The sequence below is a fragment of the Sapajus apella genome, unplaced genomic scaffold (assembly GCF_009761245.1).
Source record: "Sapajus apella isolate SASKATOON/1434 unplaced genomic scaffold, GSC_monkey_1.0 scaffold76, whole genome shotgun sequence".
Classification (NCBI taxonomy): Eukaryota; Metazoa; Chordata; class Mammalia; order Primates; family Cebidae; genus Sapajus; species Sapajus apella.
Window position 1 is genome coordinate 8,161,019 of NW_022437016.1, and position 27,361 is coordinate 8,188,379.

The 27,361-nt window shown below is 39.5% G+C and overlaps 2 protein-coding genes across 11 annotated transcripts in view; both read right to left on the reverse strand.

Moving 5' to 3' along the window:
- RC3H2 (ring finger and CCCH-type domains 2) overlaps positions 1–18,228 on the reverse strand; it is a 58,388-nt gene extending 40,160 nt beyond the window's left edge. For 2 of the 10 annotated variants that reach the window (XM_032251552.1, XM_032251555.1), the window contains exons 1-4: positions 17,964–18,228; positions 9,524–9,821; positions 4,817–4,934; positions 1,956–2,189 (exon numbers count right to left, since the gene is read on the reverse strand). In XM_032251552.1, coding sequence (XP_032107443.1) covers positions 1,956–2,189; positions 4,817–4,934; positions 9,524–9,754 — 583 coding nt within the window. In that variant the 5' untranslated portion in view covers positions 9,755–9,821; positions 17,964–18,228. Of the gene's footprint in view, positions 1–145; positions 222–1,955; positions 2,190–4,816; positions 4,935–9,523; positions 10,672–17,774; positions 17,923–17,963 lie in introns of those variants that run through there. The other 8 variants (XM_032251554.1, XM_032251549.1, XM_032251550.1 and 5 more) reach the window with 6 other exon arrangements.
- Positions 18,229–21,033: 2,805 nt separating this feature from the next.
- Positions 21,034–26,641, reverse strand: ZBTB6 (zinc finger and BTB domain containing 6). Its single transcript, XM_032251625.1, has 2 exons — positions 26,535–26,641; positions 21,034–24,998 (listed from the first exon to the last, which is right to left on the reverse strand). Exon 2 carries the CDS (start codon positions 24,987–24,989, stop codon positions 23,715–23,717), a length of 1,275 nt encoding a protein of 424 aa, XP_032107516.1. The 5' UTR covers positions 24,990–24,998; positions 26,535–26,641; the 3' UTR covers positions 21,034–23,714.
- Positions 26,642–27,361: the final 720 nt, after the last annotated feature.

Genomic DNA, 27,361 nt, shown 5'->3' on the forward strand with positions numbered 1-27,361 from the left:
TACTGGAATTTGTCTTTTGTTTTTCTTGCCATTCTTTCTTTAGGGAAATTTGAATGAATAAGGAGATTTTCTCCCTCCTTCTCTTACTTAGAAAGTACTATGTTGAGCACATTATTCTGGACCTTGCTTTTATTTTTTAACTTACCAAGGTATCTGGAGGTCACACCCTAGCAGAATATATACTTCTTCCTCATTTCTTTCGACAGCTGCATAGTACTACACTGGAAGGATATACCACAGTTTATTATACTAGTACCTTATTATGCATAGACATTCAGGTTGTTTCCAGATATTTGCTATTACAAATAGTGCTTTTATAACTTTATGCATTCTATACCTTCTGTTGTCTCTTTGGGATAGATTCCTGGAAGTGGGATTGCCGAACCAAAAGGTAAACACAGAAGTAATACTGCCAAATGTTGCCAAATTCTTTTTTAAAAGTTTGTACCACTTTGCATGCCCATGACTACTGGATGACAGTACCCGATTCCCCATACCCTTGCCAACAGAATATACTGTCAAACTTTTAAAAAGATTCTGCCAATCTGACAGAGATTGGCAAGATTCTGCCAATCTGATAGGCGAGAAATGGTATTTTAGTATAATTCTAATGTACACTTGTCTTAGTATAAGAAAGACTGAGTATCTTTTTTATATGTTTGAAGCCATTTGCATTACTTTCTTCCTGTGAATCATCTGCTTGCATCTTTTGCCAATTTTTCAATTGGATTGTTGGTCTTTTCCTTCCGAATTTTTAGACATACTTTATATATTATTTATATTAGCCCTCTGTTTGTTACATAATTTAAAAATATTTTCCCCAGCTTGTCTTTTTCCTTTGCTTATATTTTTTTTGTGATGTAACACACAAATTAGATTTTGAGTTAATGCTAGAAAAATATTCCCTACTCACAGGTTATACAGGAATATATTTTCTTATTTGCTTTTATTACCTGTATAATTTATTTTTAATATGTATTTCTGACATGTTTGTAATTTATGTAGTTTATAGAGAACAAGAAATGCATCTAATTTTGTCTTTTTCCACATGTTGATCTAGTTGTCTCAACATCAATCACTTACTAAAGTTTCTTTTCTAAAAATAAATTCTACCTGAGCTATAGTTCTATATCACAAAGTTTAAACAATAAACCTTCTGGAAGAAAACACAGGAGGGTATTTGGTAACCTTGGTACTGGTAAAGATTTTTTTAAGACAGAACATAGATAGGACTAACCATAAATAATTATCCCCTAAAAATGATCCAGAGTTTCAACATTTTTTTTCAGACCAAAAAAAAAAAGCTTACCTTTCTTTTGCTTATTATTTGTGCAATCTTAGGCCTCTTTCTAACTTGGTTTTCTAATTTGTAGAACTGTAACTATATTGCCTATCTTGATAGCAATTAAAGCTTAAATGAGAAATTTGTTTTAAAACACAAAAGCACTGCTTGTCAATTTTAAATTAAGATTAATAAAAATGGATTTATCTTGGCTGGGCGCAGTGGCTCACGCCTGTAATCCCAGAATTTTGGGAGGGCAAGGTAGGCAGATCGCTTGAGCTCAGGAGTAGAAGACCAGCCCGGGGAACATGGTGAAACCCTGTCTATACAAAAAATGGAAAAATTAGCTGGGTCTGATGGCATGTGCCTATAGTCCCAGCTACTTAGGGGGCTGAGGCAGGAGGCTTGCTCAAGCCTGCATGTTGAGGCTGCAGTGAGCTAAGACTGTGCCACTGTACTCCAGCCTGTGCAACAGAGATCCTGTCTCAAAAAATAAAAAAACACAAAAATAGCAATAAAAACAACAACAACAAAAAACGAATTTATCTTTAATTATGTGAAGATATGTACATATAAAGATGAGTTGGGTCTCAGGATTCTTACCGAGCTCCAGACATTGTCATCCTCAAGCCCCAACAGCTAATAAAAAAGGTAAGATAGTAACCTATCTTACCTGGCCCTAAAAACTGGCATCCTCGAGCCCTGACAGCGGCCCATAGATTGGCAGACAATTGCTGAGGATTCTGGTGCTGTAATATCAGTTCTGTTACAGTTCTTTCTCCAAGTGAACGAGCTGCTCGCATGGCTCTTACACGACCTTCTTCCTCCACCAGTTGACAGTTTACAAGTGTCACCAGTTTCCTTTGCATTGGACGGCTCAGTGCACTCTGGTTCAAACTAGCTACACCTTTAGGAAAAGGGAAACAAAGGGAACTAAAGTTTTTTCAATAAAAAATAAAAGTCAATTTTCATTATCTGTATTTAACTAGTAAGCCACAATTCCTAATGAGTCCCTTGTAATGTGCTTTAATTTTTCTAACAGTCAGTATTCTGTCTGTGGCTACTCTGCAGTAATAAGGAGCCTAATTTTTAGCTACTTTAGCAGTTTAACCTAAAAGTAAAAATGACTATTTTTTAATTGTACATAAGACATTTAGAATACTGCTTAATGGTAAGCACTTAGATCCTACTCCTCTGTACCTATGTAAGAATATTGCCCCAGCAATTCTCCCCTCTCCCACATTATCAATCCATCTAAAAAATGAATAAATATTTTCATGATCCTTATTCCACTACCAAATCTACCCCATTTCTTTCTTTTTTTTTTTGAGACAGAGTGTCACTCTGTCACCCAGGCTGGAGTGCAGTGGCACCATTGCAGTTTACTGCAACCTCCACTTCCCAGGTTCTAGTGATTTTCCTGCCTCCAGAGTAGCTGGGATTACAGGTGCATGCCACCAAGCCTGGCTAATTTTTTTTTCTATTTTTAGTACAGACAGAGTTTCATCATGTTGGCCAGACTGATCTCAAACTCCTGACCTCAAGTGATCCACCCGTCTCGGTCTCCCAAAGTGCTGGGATTACAAGCGTGAGCCACCGTGCCCAGCTTCTGTTCCATTTCTTTCTTCTCTTTTGTAGGAAATTTTGTAGAGGTGTCTATACTCACTATTTCCTAGTCTACTGCTTTGACTATGTGGCCAACTGTAGATCACTACAATTGATGTCTTTACTACTTCCAATTCCTTATTTCGCAATCTCTGAAACCTACCCCAGTCAAGTTTTTCTCACTATCACTTGACCAAAATAGCTCTTGTCAAGCCAACTATTACCTCTACTTTGCTAAATTGGTTAAATTAGTTAATTCTCAATTCCTTATTTTATCTGACCTTCCAACAGCATTCAACACACATGATTACTCATTACTCCTTTAAAACACATTATTTGGCTTACTAATGTGTCCCAACACTAGAATAATGTTGGACGCTTCGTCCATGCTCTTTAGATAGATGTTTAATAAATGAAAGAATGAATACAGTGGATAAGTATCTCAGTAAAATTGCTATGTCCACACACACAACAGTGCAAAGCATTGAGTAGGTACAAAATAATTACTAAATATATTCATTCATTCACCAATTGTTTATGACATCCATGATGTGCTCAGTATGAAGTGATAAAATTTCGGTTTTGTCATAAACTTAAAATAATGTATTGCACTTGTACACCTACCTCCCCCAATAAACTGTGGGCTCCATGACGGCAGTGACCTTAACCACTGTTAAGTGCTCAATAAAACTTAATGAATGACTGAATGAATACATGCATACATGAAGAAGTTTTTTTTAAGACAGAGTCTTGTTCTGTCACCCAGGCTGGAGTGCAATGGTACGATTTTGGCTCACTGTAACCTCTGTCTACCAGGTTCAAACGATTCTCCTGCCTCAGCCTCCCAAGCAGCTGGGACTATCGGCACATACCACCATGCCCGGCTAATCTTTTTTTTTTTTGTATTTTTTGTAGAAATGGGTTTCATTGTGTTAGCCAGGATGGTCTCGATCTCCTGACCTTGTGATCTGCTTGCTTCAGTCTCCCAAAGTGCTAGGATTACACGCCTGAGTCACCATGCCTGGCTTCATGAGGCTGTCTTAACAGGATTTATCAAAACTAATATTCTATTACAGCACTATTAAAACAATTCAAATACTGTATGAATTTCAAGAGGCAGTGATTCTGGTAAATTCTTTTTTTTTTTTTTTTTTGAGACAGAGTCTCATTTTCATCACCCATGTTGAGTGCACTGGCACAATCACAGCTCACTGCGGCCTCAACTTCCTGGGATCATGTGATTTTCCCACACCACATTGGCCTTCTCAGTAGCTGGGACTACGGGCACGTGCTGCCATGCCTAGCTAATTTTTTGGTTTTTGTCTTTTTTGAGACGGAGTCTCACTCTGTTGCACAGGCTGGAGTGCGGTGGCACAATCTCAGCTCTGGGTTCAAGTGAGCCTTCTGCCTCAGCCCCCCTAGTAGCTGGACTACCGGCATGTGCCACCATGCCCAGCTAATTTTTGTATTTTTAGTAGAGACGGGGTTTCGCCATATTGGTCAGGCTGGTCTCTGACTCCTGACCTCAGGTGATCTACCTGCCTCAGTCTCCCAAAGTGCTGGGATTACAGGCATGATTACAGCCACCATACCTGGCCCAATTTTTTGTACTTTTAGTAGAGATGGGCTTTTGCCTTATTGCCCAGGTGGGTCTTGAACTCCTGGGCTCAACCAATCCACCCACCTCAGTCTCATAAAGTGCTCAGATTACAGGCATGAGCCCCACACCCAGCTTGAATTATTAAATTAATAACAGTATTGGTTATTTTCAGAAAACATAATTTTCTTAATCTATATATTTTTCAAGGCATTTCTCAAGCAAACTCCTTTTCCATACTTATTTAATAGGGTATCCACATCAAATCCAAATTCAAAGTAAATGTACTACCAAGTCCTGCTTATCAGCAAAAATGCATTTTACGAACTTACCTTTACCTCCACTTAGTGGTTTTAAGTAGAGTGCCAAATCCTCAACGCATTTCTTTGCAACCTCATAGTGTTTATTCTCACCTAGATTACTTAACTTAATTGACTGATGATCTGGTACCTTAAAAACAAACAAAAAAGGAATATTGCAGAAATACATTCATCCAGCTCAAGCAACTATTATTTATGTACTTGGTAATAATCTTGGTGAATATAAAATTATAATACACAGATAATACATGAAAATCATTTAAGTAAAATTAAAGTCAAACACCTAGCCAAATTGCTTTCCACAAACCAAAAACAAGGCTGGGCGTGGTGGCTCATGCCTGTAATCCCAGCACTTTGGGAGACCAAGGCGGATGGATTACCTGAGGTCAGGAGTTTGAGACCAGCCTGGTCAACATGGTGAAACCCCATCTCTACTAAAAGGTACAAAAATTACCTAGGTGTGGCAGTAGGTGCCTGTAATCCTAGCTACTCAAGAGGCAAAGGGAGGAGAATCTCTTGAACCTGGGAAGCAGAGGTTGTAGTGAGCTGAGATGTCAGCACTGCACTCCAGCCTGGGTGACAGAGTGAGACTCCATCTCAAAACAACAACAACAAAAACAACAACAAATAACATACTTAATAGTAGGAGCTGCATGGATTAATGAAGGAAGAAGCAGAAAGTTAATAGTATTGTATCCATGCTGATTTCTTGCTGTTGGATGTTAACACTAGGTTAAGCTGTGGAAAGTTACACAAGTTCTCTGAATAGTATTTTTTGCAACTTTTTTGCAAGTCTGAAAGAATTTCAAAATTAAAGAGTAGAGAAAAAAGGTAGAGTTTTTTTCCCCCAGTATCACCTTTTTACTATATTATTTACTTAAGATAAGCATCATAAGACACAGTGTTCTCAATCAAAGGTCAAAACTTGGGTGAAAATTGCAGCTCTACTACTTCTATGAACGACCTTGTGTAAATTACCTGACTGTTCCAAGTCATAATTTCCATATCTGCAAAATGAAGATGAAAATGTGTATTTTGTAGTGTCACTATAAAAGTTCAATATAATTCAACAAATATTTATTTTTATGGAGAGCTTATCATGCACTGGGCATAGTTTTAGGCACCAGGGATACATCAATGAGCAAAACAGACAAAATTTTTTTCCCCTTGTGGAGCTCACATTCTAGTGGAGAAGAGGCAGCCAATCAGTAAATTAAAAATGTAATAAATAAATATATAGTGTTCCAAGAGGTGAAATTATAGAGCAAAGATAAGGGGAACTGGAAATACGAGCAAGGGGTTACGGCTTTACCTGGGGTGGTCAGCATAGGTTCCCTTGAGAACTGTGAGATCTGAATAGACTTGACTGTGGAGAGAGGGGCTGGGTACAGTTGCTCACGCCTGTAATCCCAGAACTTTGGGAGGCCGAGGTGGGCAGATCACTTGAGGTCAGGAGTTTGAGACCAGCCTGGCCAACATGGCAAGACACCATCTCTACTAGAAATACAAAAATTAGCTGCGAGTGGTGACATGCACCTGCAATCCCAGCTACTCAGGAGGCTGAGGCAGAAGAATCACTTGAGCCTGGGAGGTGGAGATTGCAGCGAGCTGAGATCACATCACTGCACTCCAGCCTGGGTGACAGAGGCTCCATCTCAAAAAATAAATAAATTTAAAAAAAGTAAAGAAAGTGGAGAGAGACTGAATGTTCTAGGCAAAGGTAACAGTCACTATAAAAGCAGTCAGGTGGCAACATACTTAATATATCTGAGAACTGGCTGAGAAACCAATGTGGCTTAAGCGGAATAGGAACAGCAGTAGAAGAGGCTGAAGAAGTAACAGAAGTCACATTGTAAAGACCTGTAGGCAATTTAAGGACCAATCGAGATAACACTTACAAATGATAGTAACACAATACCTATTGACCTATAACAGATGCTATATAAATTGTGGCTAATATATTTTTTTTTTTTTTTTGAGACAGGGTCTCATTCCCATCACCCAGGCTGGAGTACAGTGGCATAATTTTGGCTCTCTGCAGCCTTGATCTCCTGGGCTCAAGTGAACCTCTCATCTTGCCATCATCTCAACCTCCCAAGTAGCTGGGACTACAGGTACACGGCACCATGCCCGGGTAAGTTTTGTATTTTTTGTAGAGATGGGGTTTCACCATGTTGCCCAGGCTAGTTTTGAACTCCTGGCCTCAAGTGATCTGCCCACCTCAGCCTCCCAAAGTGTTGAGATTAAAGGTGTGAGCCACTGTGTCTGGTGGTAGCTAGTATTTTTACAAAGAGTCTATGATATTTTACCAAATCGAAAATGTCACTGTTTGCATGAGGCAACATTATTTTATTCTCCATTAATAAAAATATACTACCAATTAAATTATGACACACTATCAATTGTAGATGCACCTTGATTTCATACTGTGTAACTGGATAATAAACACTGAAAACAGATTTTATGATTTAAAAAGAAGACTTCAAATACCAAGATACTACGGGAATGAATGAAGTATTTTGGTTTACTGAATTTTCTAATAAATCAGAAAAGTACTTCCTTTCTGGCTTTAATATGTAGTACATGATGAACAGAATTTCATCTTCTTTCTAACCTGTAAAATAGGGAAAACAGGCCAGGTGTGGTGGCTCAAGCCTGTAATCCTAGCACTTTGGGTGCCTGAGGCAGGTAGATCATGAGGTCTGGAGATAGAGACCACCCTAGCTAACATGGTGAAACCCTGTCTCTACTAAAAATACAAAACACTAGCTGGGCACGGTGGCATGTGCCTGTAGTCCCAAATACTCTGGAGGCTAAGGCAGGAGAACTGCTTGAACCCACGAGGCAGAGGTTGCAGTGAACCGAGATTGTGCCACTGCACTCCAGCCTGGGCAACAGAGTGGGACTCTGTCTCAAAAAAATAAAAATAAGGAAAATACCTGAAAAGCTATGTTAAAAAATAGTAATAACAAATGCTCAATACTTACTGTCAAACCTAATGCAAAGTAAACCCTCATTAAATAGAAGTTATTTCAAATCTAGAGCCTTGCTTTGATTCAATAAAATAATCACAAACATGAATTCTATAGCACATGTTCTTTTTCTCCCCCCCTAACATTCAACTCAAGCACCACACAGCTCAGAGGTGTCTTTTGGCTTCCGTGGACCACACTGGAAGAATTGTCTTGGGCCACACACAAGATACACTAACACTAACCATAGCTAATGAGCTAAAAACAAAGAAAAAAACAATGTTTTAAGAAAGCTTACGAATTTGTTTTGGGCCACATTCAAAGCTGTCCTGGGCTGCATGAGGCCTGACAAGCTTGATACAGCACATGTTCATAAGAAACCACACAGAATTTATTACGGACACATTGGTTTTTGGTTTTCCATACATACATCCCTACATAGACCTTATTTTTTCATTTTTACTATTATATAAAAAGTCAAGTGAAGTTAAAAAGAGTAACAAAGAAAAAAAACCTGTTTCTGGTCAAAGCTTTGATTACGTTTCTTTTCATAATATTACCTATTGAATAAATATGTATGCTTATATAAAAATGCTTCTTATCCACCAAAATCACTTATATACATAAATTTTAACCACAGAATTAAAGAAAAAAAGGAATTAGTAACTATAACGTAATTTATAGTTTTTATAAGGATAGGACATTATCTAAAGAAAATCTTGGCCAGGTGCAGTGACTCACGCCGGTAATCACAGCACTCTGGGAGGTCGAGGTGGGTGAATCACCTGAGGTCAAGAGTTTGAGACCAGCCTGACCAACATGGAGAAACCCTGTCTCTACTAAAACCACAAAATTAGCCAAGTATGATGCCGCATGCCTGTAATCCCAGCTTCTCAGGTGGCTGAGGCAGGAGAATTGCTTGAACCCGGGAGGCGGAGGTTGCGGTGAGCCAAAATCACGCCATTGCACTCCAGCGTGGTCAAGAAGAACAAAACTCCGTCTCAAAAAAAAAAAAGAAAAGAAAAAAAGAAAATCTTTTGCAGAATACAATCATGAAAACTAGATACAATAATATTTATTTTTTACACTGCAATGATCACTAAACATACTGTATACCTATTACTGAACAAAGTTCAGTAACTATTTCATGTAACAAATCATTAGGTTGCTGAAAAAGTAATTTGAGTTTTTGCCATTAAGGCCACATAAGATGGTCAGGTGTGGTGGCTCACACCTATAATCCTAGCACCCTGGGAGGCCGAGGTGGGCGAATCACCTGAGGTCAGGAGTTTGAGACTAGCCTGGCCAACATAGTGAAACCCCATCTCTACTAAAAATACAAAAAAAACCCCTCAAAAATTGCTGGGTATGGTTGTGCACGACTGTAGTCCCAGTTACTTGGGAGGCTGAGGCAGAACTGCTTGAACTTGGGAGGCAAAGGTTGCATTGAGCCCAGATCGTGCCACTGCACTCCAGCCTGGGTGACAAGGCAAGACTCTGTCTCAAAAACAAAAACAAAAAAACAAGCCACATAAGATATGCTAATACTAACAATAGCTGACTAATTAAAAAACATTAAAAAAAAAAAAAACTCACAATGGTTTAAGAAAGTTTATGAATCTGTGTTGGGCCACATTCAAAACACATCCTGGGCTGCACGTGGCCTGCATGCTGGACAAGTTGTTAAAGTAATGGCAAAACAGCAATTACTTTTGCACCAACCTATAGTAAAATCTTGAATGCTTACCTGGGCTCCAACTAACTGGAGAAGTGCGAAGTTGACAGGAAGTACATCAATATCTGTGTTGATGGCAGTCTGGTCAAAAGGACAAGCTTTTCGATGAAGTTTATTCAAGCAGGTCTTGCAAACAGTGTGTGAACAACCTAAACTGATGGGTTTGTGCACATTCTCATCAAATTCATTATAGCAGATTGGACAGGACAGAAATTCTGTCCATTGAGCTGCCTGCACAGGCATTGTGGAAGCTGGATGCTCGGGTTAGCAGTCTAGCAGATCATTATTTTGCTGTGTAGTGTTTTGTAAGCTAGAAATGGACAAAAGTAAGAATTAACCACATATTCATCATTCACCTTTCAAGAGTTAATTGCTCAAGTCAACTATTATAGCTTCAGACCTAAAATACTTCTGAATAATTTTATAACCTTTGGATGTCTTTTTAAAAAATCCTATTTGATGAATTAAATTTCTGAAATTCTGCCTGGAAACAATACCTTAATAGTGTTCCTTTCGACTAAACTGTATTTATATTGGTTGCTCACATAATCATCATCAAAGCTTTTATGTCTTTTTCTCAACGACCACATCAAACAAGCAAATTAACTTTCCATATTCAACTTTTAGGAACACAAATTACTTTGGACTGCTGGTAAGGGTTTTTGTTGTTGTTTAAAAAAGTGTTTCCCTTGGATAACCAGCACCCCATAACATAATAAGGTATGGCCAGGAGTTAGTGAACTTTGGAAACTACTGATCCAAACAACTGTAGAGACTCAAATGTGAAGAAAACAGCCCTGCCACCTGAAAGAGGAAATCTCTTACAAGACTTGACTAGGAAGCAAAATGAGGTACTGAAAATCAACACATGAAACTCTGATGAGTGAGAGATGATTAAAAGAGGTGATTGTCCATAAATAAAAGAATAATGCTGACCACAACATACAGTACCAAAGTAAAACAACCAAAAAAATTGTCTTAAAAATCATGTCATTTATCCGGGAGGTGGAGGCTGTCGTGAGCCAAGATTGTGCCATCGGACTCCAGAATGGGAAACAAGAGTGAAACTCCATCTCAGAAAAAAAAAAAAACAAACTTATAGTTCATTACAATACTTCTGATAAAACTGTATTATTTAGTGATTGATATATATAACCAAAAACTGTTGCCGGGCGCAGTGGCTCAAGCCTGTAATCCGAGCACTGTGGGAGGCCGAGGCGGGTGGATCACGAGGTCAAGAGATCGAGACCATCCTGGTCAACATGGTGAAACCCCGTCTCTACTAAAAATACAAAAAATTAGCTGGGCATGGTGGCGCGTGCCTGTAATCCCAGCTACTCAGGAGGCTGAGGCAGGAGAATTGCCTGAACCCAGGAGACGGAGGTTGCGGTGAGCCGAGATTGCGCCATTGCACTCCAGCCTGGGTAACAAGAGCAAAACTCCATCTCAAAAAAAAAAAAAAAAAGTTATACATATGTGATTAAAAACTGAAAAGGCACATAGAAAAGACCAGTGAGAGAATTTCTTTTACTTCTAAGATCAAAATGTTCTGACCAGGTGCAGTGGCTCACACCTGTAATCCCAGCACTTTGGGAGGCAGACGAGGGCAGATCACCTGAGGTTGGGAGTACCAGACTGGCCTGACCAACTTGGGGAAACCCTGTCTCTACTAAAAATACAAAATTAGCTAAGCATGGTGGTGCATGCTTGTAATCCCAGCTACTGGGGAGGCTCAGGCAGGAGACTAGCTTGACCCAGGAGATGGAGGCTGTGGTGAGCCAAGATCGTGCCATTGCATTCCAGCCTGGACAACAAGAGCGAAACTCCATCTCAAAATAATAACAATAATAATTCATAATTTTAGTACAAGATTTAGTAGCAAAACAATACTAATTTGAACACACTAAACTTCACAGATTTTCTTTCTCTTCCAATTCAAGACTTAATGTAAGTCTGACAAGCTCTCTGGTGAACAAGAAATCTAGGTATTTAGGGCAATTAAACACCCAATACTTTATTTCACAGGAATGTCTACCAAGCCAAATATGTTAGTTCCATAGAAATTAGATATTTAAAAATGTAATCACATTCAGAAGAGAAAAATATATAACTGAAAGTATTCCCCATTATGCCAACATATAAAATAATTCTAATAGCCTTTATTGCGATATGTATTTTTTGAGACAGAGTCTGGCTCTGTTGCCCAGGCTGGAGTGCAATGGCGTTACCTTGGCTCACTGCAACCTCTGCTTCCCAAGTTCAAGCGATTCTCCTGCCTCAGCCTCCTAGTAGCTGGGATTACAGGCACCTGCCATCATGCCCAGCTAATTTTTGTATTTTTGTAGAGACAGGGTTTCACCATGTTGGCCAGGCTGGTCTTGAATTACTGACCTAAGGCGATCTGCCTGCCTCAGCTTCCCAAAGTGCTGGAATTACAAGCATGAGCCATTGTGCTCAGCCCTTCCCTTTTATATTCACAAAAACAAAGATTAAAAAAAAAAAAAAAAAAATCAAGCCAGGCACGGTGGTTCACGCCTGTAGTCCCAGCATTTTGGGAGGCCGAGGCTGGCGGATCATGAGGTCAGGAGTTTGAAACCAGCCTGGCCAACAGGATGAAATCCCGTCTCTACTAAAGAAACAAAAAATTAGCCAGGCGTGGTGGCAGGCACCTGTAATCCCAGCTACTCGGCAGGCTGAGGCAGGAGAATTGTTTGAACCCAGGAGGCAGAGGTTGCATTGAGCTGAGACCACACCACTGCACTCCAACCTGGGCAACAGAGCCAGACTCTGTCCCCCACTACCCACCAAAAAAATTTTGGTAAAAATGAATTACAAAACTTGGTATGTAAAAAGCAGCCCTATACAAACTTTCTCAAACAACTCTAATGCAAATTATCTAATATCTTTAAAGTAACCAAATCTTTCATGTTATAATTAATTTTACAACTTTCATCATCACAGTACCACATCTATTAATGTTATCAATCTAAAAACCAATTCGTTTCCTTCCAACTTTAGAGATGAGCACTAAGGAAGTGAATATATCGCTCCCTAAAACTACTGAACATTTTTAACATTCAGTTTTCTGGTTTGCAGAGCTATCAAGAAAAGGCCTTTTAGGAAGAATAAATTTCTTCTTAAATCTACTGAAAGCTCTAATTTAGTTAATAACTTGAACTGATTAAATATTTATGAAAACAGGACACTACATGTAGTTTTTCATAATGGCCACCTGTTTGGAAATGTCAATTCTGTGGGTTAGGGTACCAAAGACCACTTGGTAGCAGAAAAAAAGGCCAAATACCTTTTCCTTAGTTTTCCAAGACCATTCCACAATGCTTTATATTAAAACACATTAGTGGGGAGTTGTGGGGGGCAGGGGGGTGGAGGAGTTTCAACTAAATAAAAAAAGGCTATCTTTCATATTTTCATCTAGTAGTTTTAAACTGTTTCAAACTATACCAGGGCACACTTAATAGTTTTATGTTACAACAGTCCTTAGCGATTTTAACATAATTAATGCTGAGAAGTTTAATTTCTACCAGAAGTTGAATTAATACTTTTAAAATATAAAGAAAAAACACTGCCAAAATTTTGGCAATAACGCTACCAAATTTTCCTTCTATGTGTCAGAGTCTAACTTACTTTCTTTTTTTAAAGAGACGGAGTCTCCCTATGTTGCCCAGGCTGGAGTGCAGTGGCTATTCACAGGCACAATCCCACTACTGATCAGCACAGGAGTTTTGACCTGCTTCGTTTCTGACCTGGGCAGATTCACCCTTCCTTGGGCAACCTGGTGGGCCCCCGCTCCTGGGAGGTCACCATATTGATGCCGAACTTAGTGCGGACATCTGATCGGCATAGCGCACTACAGCCCATAACTCCTGGACCCAAGCGATCCTCCAGCCTCAGCCTCCTGAGTAGCCGGGACTACAGGCATGTGCCACCGTGCCTAGCCAAGTTCTAACTTTCTGACAGTAAACTATGAACTAAACTTCCCTTATACAATGAGACGTAAGAAATGTTTTGATTTTCTAAAAATGTTTTTCTTCAGTATTGTAAGTCTTAAATTCCTTAGTTAAGATAAATGCAATTTAAAATTTTATCTAAAACATAGAAGAAACTTCATTCCTTCAAAACAAGCACTTTGTAAACATTTACCTAGAAAATATTTTTGTAATTGCGAAAAATGATAAATATCCTATTGTCGGTATAATTTATTTTTAAAAGCGTATAAATGAATCATGGCGCACTAAGACTATATATTTGCAAAACTTCTAGACTTATACATTTTATGCAACTAATTTGAGTCTACGTAAGTCTCAAATGCTATAAATACTTAGTTACTACTGAAGTATTCTTCCCAAATAATAAAAACATTTCAAACTAGGATAAAATGGATTAAAAGGCCTACAACTCTAGATACCTAAAGTGATTCCTTAAGAAAAACATTCTGTCAGAGTGGTGGCTCACGCCTGTAGACCCAACACTTTGGGAGGCTGAGGCAGGCAGATCAACTGAGGTCAGGGGTTCGAGACCAGCCTGACCAATGTGGAGAAACCCCATCTCTACTAAAAATACAAAATAAGCTGGGCATAGTGGTGCATGCCTGTAATCCCAGCTAGCTGGGAGGCTGAGGTAGGAGAATCGCTTGAACCTGGGAGGTAGTGGTTGCGGTGAGCCAAGATCGCGCCACTGCACTCCAGCCTGGACAACAGGAGTGAAAACTCTGTCTCAAAATAAAGAAAAACATTCTAATTATTTGTATTAACTAATTTTAGTTACCAGTTACAAAAACTGAAGAAGGATAGTAAGATAGAGCATAGGAGTAAGAAATGCTAAATTAAAGGCGAGACCATAAACAGTTTTTTGCTCAACTAATTTTCTAGACTGCAAGTTCCTTGCTATGAGCACTGACACATAAACAGGAAGCATAATAGGCATCTCTTATATGATTCAAATTACAAACTGCTTTATTAAGAGTAAACTGCACACCAGATAAATACTTTCATTTTCTCTTATTAGTCAACCATATTATGCAGCCAGTTCAGGTCTACAGCATCTGATTTTAAAACGTGAGAATAAAGTTTACACTTCTTTAACTGTCATATATGTATACAGCATTTTACAATTCTCTTAATAAAAATGTAAACATTAGAGTGTAGTTTTTCTAATTAAAACAATCATTGTTTTCATTCTAGTTAACCCATGTGAGGAATATAAGCTACTGAAATGAACTGTCACAGTAACTTCCAGTTTAGAAAACTTAAAAACAATTAGTTTTGTTCTTAAAAAATGATTATTTAAAGCATAAGTACAATTTGGATCCTAACCTGAAAGACAAGCAAAAACCAAAACACTGATGGAAATAACTTACAAGCTAGAAACTCAGCATTGGAGAAAAAGGAATTGAATTGCAATTTAAAAGACTGCTATAATATGTGACTTTGCTTTTAACATGTAAAGTATATGACTCAAATTTTACTTCTTAAATACACTATGGGGTTGAACTCAGTTTTAAAATAAATATTAGACATAACTTCCAATGTATTCGAATAGGGCAATAATGAGATAACTTTCTATTTTAACAAATATAACTAATTTTAGTGATGACTAGAAAAATACATTTTTTTGAGATAGAACTTACTTCTGCCTATCAAATAACAGTCAATGGATAACTTCATCCTTCATATTACCAAGGTCCTTAGCCCTTTAATTATTCTAATTATAACAGAATAATCTGGAAGTTTTTGATTTTTATACATCTACTTTTATTCCAATAATGTATTTCTTGGAAGAGTAATGCTGATCTAACAGTAACGTCCAATAGAAATATGATATGAGCCATTATAATACAAGTAGTTTTAAATTTTCTGGTAGTCACATTAAAAAAGGTTAAAAGAGGCTGGGTGCAATGGCTCACTTGAGGTCAAGCATTCCAGACCAGCCTGGCCAGCATGGCAAAACCCCCTCTCTACTTAAAATACAAAAATTAGAAAAAAAAAAAAAAAAAAAAAATAGCCTGCCATAGTGATGCCTTCCTGTAATCCTGGCTACTCAGGAGGCTGAGGCAGAAGAATTGCTTGAACCTGGAAGTGGAGGTTGCAGTGAACCCAGATGGTGCAGTACTCTGGCCTGGGAGACAGAGCTAGAACGTGTCTCAAAAATTAAAAAAAAAAAAAAAAAAAAAAAAGTTAAAAGAAAATAGGTAAAATTATTTTTAGTAATATATTTTATTTATCACAGTTTATCCAAAATATCATTTCAATATGTTGTCAATATTAAAGTTATCGAGATATTTTTAAAAATTTGGTACTAAGTCTTTGAAATCTGGCATTTTACACCTACAACACATCTCAATTCACACTAGCCACATTTCAAATCCTCAACTGTCACATGTGGCCATTGGCTAGTACTGGCCAGTGCAATTCCAGAATATTTAAGATTATAAAGTAATACTCAAAACTAACTGCTATCAAGCAATTGAGGTAAAATTCACACACTTAAAGCTTTAATAAAATTTGAAGACCCTGATCAAAACATTCAGGAAATTGGATGCAAAACATGAACTTATTTTTAATTTTCAGCTAGCTTTATTTTACCACATGCTTCCTTTTTCCATCACTAAAAAGTGAAACTTCAACTCAGTCCAAGCTAAACAATAAGTGGTTATTACAACCTTGTTATAAAGTTTATTTAGCATTCTTAGCTACTCCAAACAATGTAGAAGTTCAATTTTTGAATATAAAATCCTCAGTGTAAAGAAGAATGCTTTGCCAAAATGCAATTTTTCGATTTTTTTCAAAGTAGAAGACAGCAAATTACAAAAGAAGAGTACGATTTAACGAAAATATATGAACAAAGGACGTAAGTCTTCTTATATGTCAGGTTACTACAACAGAAATAACAGATAGGGAGTAACTCAAAGGATCCACTAATGAACATGAGTGTAATTAAATCCTCACAGAACAAGCGCCTGTTTGAATTATAACATCTGCTTTTTCTAAGCGTAACTGGAATGTATGTTTCACATTCTGTCCTCCTAGCAATTTTCCAAACTCTAAAATTTAGAAAACACGAATCTCCAAATCAATGAAAATGGCAATATTGAAAAACAGCCTTTAACAGGATGTAATGGCCTCTATTTCTTCAAAAATTGAACGTGGAAGTGAACAACCTAAGAAAGGCATGTGAAGCTAGAACACTGGTAGAGCTTTTTAGACAGCTAAAAGGTTTTTTTTTTTTTTTCAAAAAGGAGAATCCATTAATATTGTTAATATTGTAAAAAGCTTTTCACTAAGTTTGTATGTTTAACCATTAAAAGGCTGCACCGTCTAACATTTGTTTCTTTGCTTTTGGGTGAAATTACACCACTGTCGTGTAGCAACGTTAGCTTTTTCAGGTTAACCAAAAGTTCCCATTGGAACTTAAAAGTTTGGCCAATACAAAAATGGAAAAAGATGACATAAAGCACTTTATTTAGGATACAAAGTCACCCACCCACAATGGGTAGGGGGAGAGTAGAAATGAAAAAGAGAAAGGCCCTGGGTAAAGGGAGAGGAGGAATTAAAAAGGGAACCCAAGGGTTATGAAAATATAAATAAATCACTGGATTAGATTTACTTTATGTCAGTGATTACTTGAGTCAATTTTGATGTGAAGGATGTTATCTGCCGGTATCTTAAACTGTTGCCTTGTGATTTGAAGGATGGAAATGACAGCTACCATCATCTCCCATCCTGAAAGCTAAGGATAGAAAAAAGTGCAGCTGCTTCTCTGAGAAACAAAGATGCTTTCTCCCATTCTTCTAAGATGGTGGAAGAGTCTCCTCAAGAGGCTACACCAAGAAGGAAAAATGAAAGAGGTAAAGAAGAAAGCCACAGCAGAATTCCCTGGCTATGTTTCATGCCATTGCTCCTAGCCACAACCCCTGTGGTGCAACCACTCAGGTCCGGCCATCCCCATCCAGGGAGGTTAAGCCCTACCACGGCATTGTTTGGCCGGGGTTCCTATTTACCACTCGGATCGCTTCCACCATCCTACGCTAGGGTCTCGGGAAGCCCCGGGGCAGAAAGCTGAAAACCTAGGAGAGGACTTGATTTCGAGGACCTCTTCCAAACCCCCTTACTAACTGCTATGGGAATGGGAGAGTGAAGCCAGGCCTTTACTTGGGTGGGTTCCTACGGGTCAGGGGCGTCCGCTCGGCCAATGCCGAAGGAAGGTGGCCATTTGAGCCGGTGGCTCCGCATCGAAAAAGCCCTACCAGACAGAAAGGCCTCCTCAGGGCCCGGGTTCCGTTCGGGTGTCAGGTGCGGCCCTCAGTTCCCAACCCTCGGGGCACCAGGGGCGACAGCGCACAGACCCCAGGGCTGAGACTGGTCTCCCGCCCGACCGCCGGGGACCAGGCACCCGGACTGGGGCCCGAGCCGCAGCGTGCCCGCCCCCGCCCTACCTGAGGGGGCCCGGGCGGAGTCGCTAAGGGCCGCTCCCGGGAGCCCCGCGACGGCGCGGCTCGGCGACGGAGGCGCCTCGTCTCGCCGGGGCAGAGCTCGGCGGAGGTTTCACGACCTCAAACTCCATCGGGAGCTACAGGGACAGCCCCGTTGGCGGCGGCGAAGGCCGCGACGGGGCCTCCTCCTCCTCCCTCTCCCTCCACCTCCGCCTCCTCCTCCTCCTCCTCCTCCTCCTCCTCACCACGGAGGCGGACCTGGAGGGATCCCGACCTTGCTCTCGCGAGAAGTTGCTCCCCACTTAACGCGAGATTTCGCAAGCCCGGGAGTCGGGAGTTAGAGGGAAAACGTAGCAGTCCCTGTCACCGAAACTGCGCATAAGCTTCCCTCTGCCTCAGCGGATCCACCCCGATCACGTGACAAGGGTGCCCCGGGGCACTGTGGGAGGTACTGTGAGAAGGAGTAGGCAAGCCGAAGAGATTGATGGGAAACTCCCTGCACTTTTATCTGCGCCTTGAGCCAGCTTCCTAGACGCTGGTTTGAGCCAGTGTCTTAACTCTCTTCGTGAAAAGCGTGGAATCCATTGAGCAGACTCTGATACATCTGTGTTGCATTCTACTTCACGCTTCTGTAATGACATGCTGACCGGATCCCTCAATCCTTCCACAAAGATGTTAAGTAATCTCCCCATTACAAAATCAAAAAGAAAAAGAAAACATGTATTTGGCAGGCACTTCGACATCTCACTTCTTTATTGAAGAGAAAACTCTTCCTAGACAAAGAGTCTAAAGAAAAAAAAATATAGAAAGCTCTGAGCTCCTCAAAAGCTGGCAAAGGTAAAAATTTAAGCACAAATTCTGGCATCATATCTCAAATATTTGTTGAAGCTTTTTCCACAGCGAACTAAGGTAAGAATTATTCTTACTGTTTATAATTTATAGATGAAACAGACTGGGAATAGGGATAAGAGAATTGACATTTATAAACTACTTAGTATGTGTCAGGTCCTGTGTTAGGTGATATTTAATTTTAAATATTTTAGTTTTATTTACATTTCATTTAGTTAGCAGAGTGATCCTAGAAAGCAGATACAATGTACCCTTAGTTACTGATGAGAACCTAAAGAATGTAGGTTAAGAAAATGACCATGACTTGTAATTAAACTCAAGGCACTTTGCAATGTGAAATCAGATGTCCAAAAACAAAAATATGGAAGTAAACCGACGATGAATTAGGATAAGGAAAGTTTGCTTATACAATTTTAACAAAATATATGGTTATTACCTATTATATTTGTCTGAATGACAGGCAAACATCAATGTTTTTGAAAAAAGATACATTGGCCACATCAAAGACATTTCTTCCACACATTATTCTTTTTTTCTTTATTGTACTTTAGGTTCTGGGGTACACATGCAGATGATGCAGAATTGTTGCATAGGTACACACATGGCAATGTGGTTTGCTGCCTCCATTCCCCGTCACCTACATCTGCCATTTCTCCCCATGTTATCCCTCCCCAACCTCCCCAACTCCTGCTGTCCCTCCCTTGCCCCCCCCAACAGACCCCAGTGTGTGATGCTCCCCTCCCTGTGCCCGCGTGTTCTCATTGTTCAACACCCGCCTGTAAGTGAGAACATTCGGTGTTTGATTTTCTGTTCTTGTGTCAATTTGCTGAGAATTATGGTTTCCAGATTCATCTATGTCCCTACAAAGGACACAGAGTCATCGGTTTTTATGGTTGCATAGTATCCACGGTGTATATGTGCCACATTTTCCTTGTCCAGTCTATCGTTGATGGGCATTGGGTTGGTTCCAGGTCTTTGCTATTATTGTAAACAGTGCTGCTATGAACATACGTGTGCATGTGTCTTTGTAATAGAATGATTTATAATCCTTTGAGTATATACCCAGTAATGGGATTGCTGGGTCAAATGTCTCTTTTCATTCTCTTCTCTTTATGAAACATATGCCAAGCCTAGAGAACTGTTAACAACAATCATTTGTTTCAGTAATTTCAACTGGACAGTGATGGGTGATTTTACATGTACATATTTGTTTTTCACCCTAGTGTATAAATATTTTTCTTTTCTTTTTTTTTTTTTCCTTTTTGAGACAGAGTCTTGCTCTGTCACCCAGGCTGGAGTGCAGTTGTGTGATCTTGGCTCACTGCAGCCTCTGCCTCCTAAGTTCAAGCAATTTTCCTGCCTCAGCCTCCCGAGTAGCTGGGACTACAGGCGCATGACACCACGCCTGACTAATATATTTTTATTAGAGACGGGGTTTCACCATGTTGGGCAGGCTGGTCTTGAACTCCTGACCTCTCAGGTGATCTGCCCGCCTCAGCCTCCCAAAGTGTTGGGATTACAGGCATAAGCCACTGCACCCGGCCATATTTTTCTGTTCTACTGGATATATTTCCATTTCACTAGCAGTAGAATGTGCATTTCTGATAATCTGAGATTTTTCAAAGGTGTCCTGACCACCATATTTATTTATTTTTATTTTATTTTAGAGACGGGGTCTTTCCCCCTCACCCAGGCTGGACTGCAGTGGTGATCTTGGCTGATCACTGCAACCTCCACCTCCCCGGTTCAAGGGATTCTCCTGCCTCAGCCTCCCAAGTAGCTGGGAATACAGGCGAGTACTACCACGCCTGCCTAATTTTTGTATTTTTAGTGAATGGTTTTCATCAGGTTGACCAGGCTGCTCTCGAACTCCTGCCCTCAAGTCATCTGCCAGCCTCAGCCTCCCAAAGTGTTGAGATTACAGTCATGAGCCACAGCACCCAGTCCTGACCACCATATTTAAAATTGCAATCCCATTCCCCTTCTCTTGCACTCCCTGTTCCTGATTATTCTCCAGATCCTTTCTCAAGATCTGACATATGGATTTTACTTGTTTACTATTTGTCTCCCTTCACTACAATGTTTCACAGGAGCAGGAATTTTTGTCTGTATACCTAACTTCTACTGCATTGTAAGGACTCAGGAAGTATTTGCTAGATGAATGATTAAATGAATAGCCAGGAGAAATTGTATCCTTTAAAATTTAAAAAGACAAAAGACATAGTTCTCCATTCCCACCTCCAGTTTATTATTTCTTATTTAAACATGTAAGATAGTTACATCCCAGGAAAAAGGGCAAGTATTTTCTCTTACAACAAAGTAAGGACTACCTTTTCTAGATCTTTTATACAAAAATGGAGTAAATGAAGAGGCTGAACTCAAACACTTTGCATTTTTCTGTTATATTAGAAACACAAACTAAATGTGAATATGTTAAATGAATACATTCTATACTTTGTCATACCTGCACTTTAAAAAAAGATTCCATTTTCCTGAAAATTTTTAGATATATCATGCAAACAGATACTCTTATAGGAATGTTTTGAGATCATTCTGTGCTACTGAACAGGAATAAATAATATAAATAACCGTCACTTTCACAAAACACCCCTCCCCCTAGCAAAAATCTCAAAAGTGCTCACAAAAAATTTTACAACAGTCTTACAAGGCACACAAAAAACTTAAACGTGGTTTCAACCAATTTTTTTTTCAAATATCCAAGATAGTAGATACTAATTCCTAAAGAATCAGATTACTATTCTTTTACCCTCTCCTCCCAACTCCATCCTTCCCCCTCCCCTCGACACTGATTTATCCCAGGAAGCAAAAATAAGTACTTCAATCACAAATAAACTATTTCTGAAAAGAAAATATTTTCACATCAAGAAATGACCAATCTTAGGTCAAATGGAAGCAATGAGCTATCATACTCACCAGTGGAAAAAGATCCACTATTTAGAAAAATTCTATCTCCAATGGAGTACTTAAGCAACAAAGTTCATAAAGACACAAACCTGTCCTCTCTTGCTTTCCCCTCTTCTGTTCTCAGGAAGAATTAAATGTAAAATCATGAAATTTTAGACCTGGAAATGATCTTTCAAATGACCAAGATCAAAGTTATTTCACACATAAAGTTAAAAAGTTCAAGGAGAAGAGACCAGCACAATGTCACTAACTAGTAACATCGGGTTATGAAGTTGGTTTTTTTAATCAAAGGAGACCTGCATACTTCAAAGTCTCTACGAGAGTTAAAATTCAATAGAGAATGTCTTTCCCACAAAAATATCAAAAAAAGTTAACATTTATAATAATGAACATGTGATTCATCACAAAATTTTTGTAAGTGGTACAAAGTATATTACATTTTAAAATATAGAAGGGCTTCAATAGAAATTACAGTAGAAATTCTACATAAAGCTAAGTTAAGTATAGGAGGACTAGAATAGCTTGAAAGTAAGAAGCATCTAGTCAGGCTTCTTTACGAAAAGCACTTCCTGTGTTTCAGAGAATATTATTTGCCCTGCAATATATTTTAATCTTTGTTAAAACAATTTTTAAAATTTTTATATTATATGTAGACAGGAATATTAGAGAACTCTGGCTCAAAACACCATCTCAAATATGACTCTCACTAAAATAATCATAGTCATGGTTTTCCTTTTGGCACATTTTTGGAAATATAAAACTTTAGGGATGGTTAAGATTTTTATCAACACATAGTGAATGGAAATTGCATTAATGTAAATGAAAAAATACAACCCCTTTTAAAACTGCTCTTCTGGTGACAATTAGAATATATATTGCCAATTCAAAATTGAAAATGACATGAACGAACCTCAAAGTCATTAAGCTGGGTGAAAAATCATCTCAAAAGTGAACAAACTATAAGATTCTATTTATATGACGGTCCAGAAAAGGCAAAATAATAGTGATAGAGAACTGTTACCAGGACTAGAGCTAGAAGGAGCTGACTACAAAGGGACAGCATGAGAGACCTGTTGGGAGTGAAGAAACTGTTGTGTACCCTGATTGCTGTAGTGGTGCCCAAATCTTCGTGTTAAAATTCACAGAACTATATGCCAAGAAGAAATTTCCATGGACGTCATGTTAAATAAAAAATACAATAGAGAGGAACTTTTAAAACAGAACAGATATCTTTGGTAAAGGTAGAATTTCTCATTTTTCACAGCTTCATGCCAATTATATAATTTTACTGGCCCCAAAATTATTAAATCCAATTGTATTAAATAAAATCCAGAAACTTGGGCCCAATTAATCATTTCTTAAATATGTATACTAATAAGGCATGGAAATGAAAGTATTTTAAGGAATATTAACAAATTATTAAAAAATTCTGCTATTCCCAAGTGAATCTGAATTACTTTATACATTTTGAAATGAAAAGTATCTTGGTGTTTAGTCTGGAATCCAACAGCTGGTAAAAAGTTAAAAAAAAATTTTAGCCCCATTTGTTCTAAAGTGACTAGTAACAGATGATAGTGTTTTTACCTTTATTTTCTCTTCTTGTTATCCTTTCATTAAAGTTATTATATGATTGGATTTTACACTTAAATCAATTACCTAGAGACTCCAAATCAGAATCTGCAAGTACTGCTGGATCCTTTGTCACTAGAATCAACAATATATAAGAGAGGAACATTATTTCTCTAGGGATTCTACTGAGACTTATATGTAATATATGAGATGAGATAGAATCCCATCAGCTTTACTGTGCCTCCCATAACTTTGGAACTGTTAGAAGTTCAGAAAGAATGATTATGTGTAAGCAGACCAGATATAAGAAACTAAGATTGGGGGGATGAAACATTACAAATGCTGCATCTCTACAGAAAGACTTGCCTAATAAAATAATACAAACTACATATAACAAGTCTGTGATCATGATTATAGTAGACTTTGTCTTTTGAGATCAGGCCTAGATAGTTTGTCACCACTGCTTCTGCCATGGACAGAGGTTAAATGCTTTTTGAGAGCGGACTTGTGCTTGAAATCCATATCACAGCAGTGGCATTTGTATGGCCGATCCCCACTGTGTATGTTCAAGTGGTCCTGAAGTGTGCTTTTAGCAGTAAATGTCTTCAAGCACACAGTACACTGAAAGGGCCGTATGCCCATGTGTCCTCGAATGTGTCGATTGAGATTTTTCTTCTGTGTAAATGTTTTCCCACACTGTAAGCATAAAAATAGTTTATGCATTTTAAGGTGGCGCAGATAGTTTTCAACATGAAGAAAACCTCGAGGACACCTGGGGCACTGGTGCCTCAGTGAATAACCTTCTTCCAGATTCTGAATCTCACTCACTGTACCATAACTTCCTTCGGTATTCTCACAAAATAAGCCCTGACCTTGATTCCCAGGAATTTCAGCCACTCTGCTCTCAACTGTAGAATTGATCAATGAATGCTGAGTTTCAGAGAAATACATGCTTGCTTTTGAAGAGGTACAAGGCTGTGAAAACTGCCCATTTTCGACACCAGGTGTACTGATGGATTCTACTTGAAGGATACAAATTTCACTGTCTTTAAAACCTATATCTACTGGAGACAGCTCTGGTGACTTCATTTCCTTTCTCTCTGATGTCAGACTCTCTACTGTAGATTGTAAAGCATTGTTTTCCTCTTCTTTAACATGGAAATCTATGTTTACAGGACTATCTTCTGAAATTTCAATTATCTCACAGTCTTTATCAGAATTTTCATCTTCATTCTTAACATCAGGATCAGAAGACTGACATAGGTCGGTGTGTTGGTTGTTGTTTTTCATAGAAAGATCAATTTCTAGATACTTTGACAAAGCTTCTGTGCACTTTTCCACAATGTGAACCATCTGAAGGTAACTGGCAGCAGTCAAATATTTCAAAAGCTCTTTCCTTTTAACTTCAAGTGCTCCAGTATAGCAAGACAGCAACAATTTTCTGCCAACTTCTGCACTCTGCAAGATGGTGATTCTGACATGTTTTGACTGTGTGAGTAAAAACTGATCTCTCATAAAAGTGGAGCAAGCAGCCAAAATCACCTTGTGCCCCTGGAACTCAGTGTCATTAATGTAAATTGACACATCACAAAATAAATTCTGCTGTCTCAGAAGATTCATTTTCTGCAAGACTACATCTCCTTGCTGTTCAAACTGGAAATGCAGAACATCAGACTCAGCAGCCATGATCACAATCTAAGCAAAATAAAACACAAACATTGATGTAAGGATAGGGAATGCTTTCCCATGCTGTAATAGTGAAAGCAAACCAAAAAACCCAAACTTGAATTAGGAAAAAGGAGACTCAAAGTGTAATCTTGGTTCTATGAACCCTTAGGCCACCATCTCAAAACCCAGAACTTTATAATTCACTTCTCTATGATCTCATAGCACATTTTTCATAACTTTATTACAACATTTATTACACCGAATTGGTAGTGAACAGTTTCTAGCTTGCTGCTCTTTTTTTTTTAAGCCCCATTTTTTCTAAGTGACTAGTAATAGATGATAGTGTTTTTACAAACAGACCAAGTCTTGCTCTGTTTGCCCAGGCTAAAGTGCAGTGGCGCAATCTCAGCTCCCTGCAACCTCTGCCTCCTGAGTTCAAGCAATTCTCAGCCTCAACCTCTCGAGTAGCTGGGATTATAGGCACGTGCCACCATGCCCGGCTAAATTTTTTTGTATTTTTAGTAGAGACGGGGTTTCACTATCTTGGCCAGGCTGGTCTTGAACTCCTGACCTCATGATCCAATCATCTCAGCCTCCCAAAGTGCTCCAATTACAGGCGTGAGCCACCGCCCCTGGCCTCTAGCTTGCTTCTTTAGCTACATGTGTGCCCTGCAGTCAAGAACAGTCTATCAATTTTCAATATCCAGTAATAAGCACCGTGATCACCACAAGGTGATTTAACATAACATCCCCAATTAGAAACTTTAATGTAATCTCCAAACTTCCTGCTCCCCACCACTACAACAGGTCCTCATTCGGGTTCACCTGGACAACTGCATTATCTTCCAACAGGTCTCCTTTATATCACACTCTCCTATATGCCAGATTATCCTCCTGAGTGCCACCAGAATTAACATCCCTTGTTTTGTTTTCTTTTGTTTTTTAATTCCATTTTCTGCTTTAAGGCTTCCAACACTCTATCTCCAGGACAGACCAAATTTCTTAGGAAAGAATACAAAACCCATCACGATTTGGCCCTAAACTTACATCTTTATGGCTTTATCACTTTCTATCCTCTTTTCATACTCGAACCTCGTTCAATACTAAATTTTTCCATCAGTGCCCAGACAAAAAGACACGAATACACATCTCTTACGTTCGCGTTTCCAGTTCCTTTTTCTAGCTAGTGATTAGGCTCCTTTAAGCCCTAATCAAGTAAAACTAATATGACTCCACCTCCCGTTTCCACCTGAGTCAGTTGCTCACTGAGCGCAGCGAGATGGTGCCTGATTCATCTGTGTTTCTGTACCGAGCACAGGGGCCCACATAGAGCAGAAGGAGCTCAGGGAATATCTGCTGAATTGAAACTGGATCCCAGGTGGCCTGGAAGAGCTCAGCACACAGGTATTCCCGAGCCAAGCCTGCGAAGGGCCAAGGTCCTGTCGGCCAGTGGTTGCAGCACCAGATTAGCCACTCCGGGGCCGAGCCCACCTGGCCTCCTCCTCCTTCACTTCCTCCTCTTCCTCAGGCACCCCTCACCTGAGGAATCTCCTTTGCACTCACCGACTCAGAAAACTATAGAGTCTAGGGTTCCGCGGCAGCGTCTGCCCAGGCCGGAAGATGGACTTAGCCAGGAAGGAAACACATCCGGTGCCAACCAGCTTTATTCTTTACTGGGGCCCTCTAGGCGCCCCGGAAGGACATTCTGAGGCGGTCTCCTTTACTCACTTCCCCCGCTCCCCAGCTCTTGGAATGACAGAAAGGCACCTGAACGCCGGCGAGCCGCATCTCTCAAGTCCCAGTTTCGGCTCTCGAGCTGTACCTTTTTTTTTTTTTTTTTTTTTTTTTTGAGACGGAGTTTTGCTCGTGGCCCAGGCTGGAGTGCAATGGCGCGGTCTCGGCTCACTGCAACCTCCGCCACCAGGGTACAAGTGATTCTCGCCCCTCACTCAGCCTCCCAAGTAGCTGGGATTACAGGCGCGCGCCACTACGCCCGACTAATTTTTGTATTTTTAGTAGAGACGGGGTTTCACCATGTTAGCCAAGCTGGTCTCGAGCTCCCGACCTCAAGTGTTCCGCCGGCCTCGACCTCCCCAAGTGCTGGGATTACAGGCGTGAACCACCGCGCCCGGCCCGAGACGTTTCCTTTTGTGAGTCCTCCGAAACATCGGAAATGGAGACGGGGTGTGAGGTTTGGTTATGGCACGTCTGTCAGAGTAACCAGACCTTTTATGGATTATTCTGGGTCGATTTCTCTCCTTATTGGGGCTCCCTACAACTTGAAAGGTGGCAGAGGACAGACTGTCATAAGGATCTGTTTTCGAGATTGCCTAGCTAATGTCCCATCAGGAGCTGGCGCCAACCTCTAGATCTAGCTTCACACTTAAAAC

Bases quoted from the DNA above. Each gene is read 5' to 3' on its own strand.
- ZBTB6 (XM_032251625.1), bottom strand. From the start codon at position 24,989: ATGGCTGCTGAGTCTGATGTTCTGCATTTCCAGTTTGAACAGCAAGGA.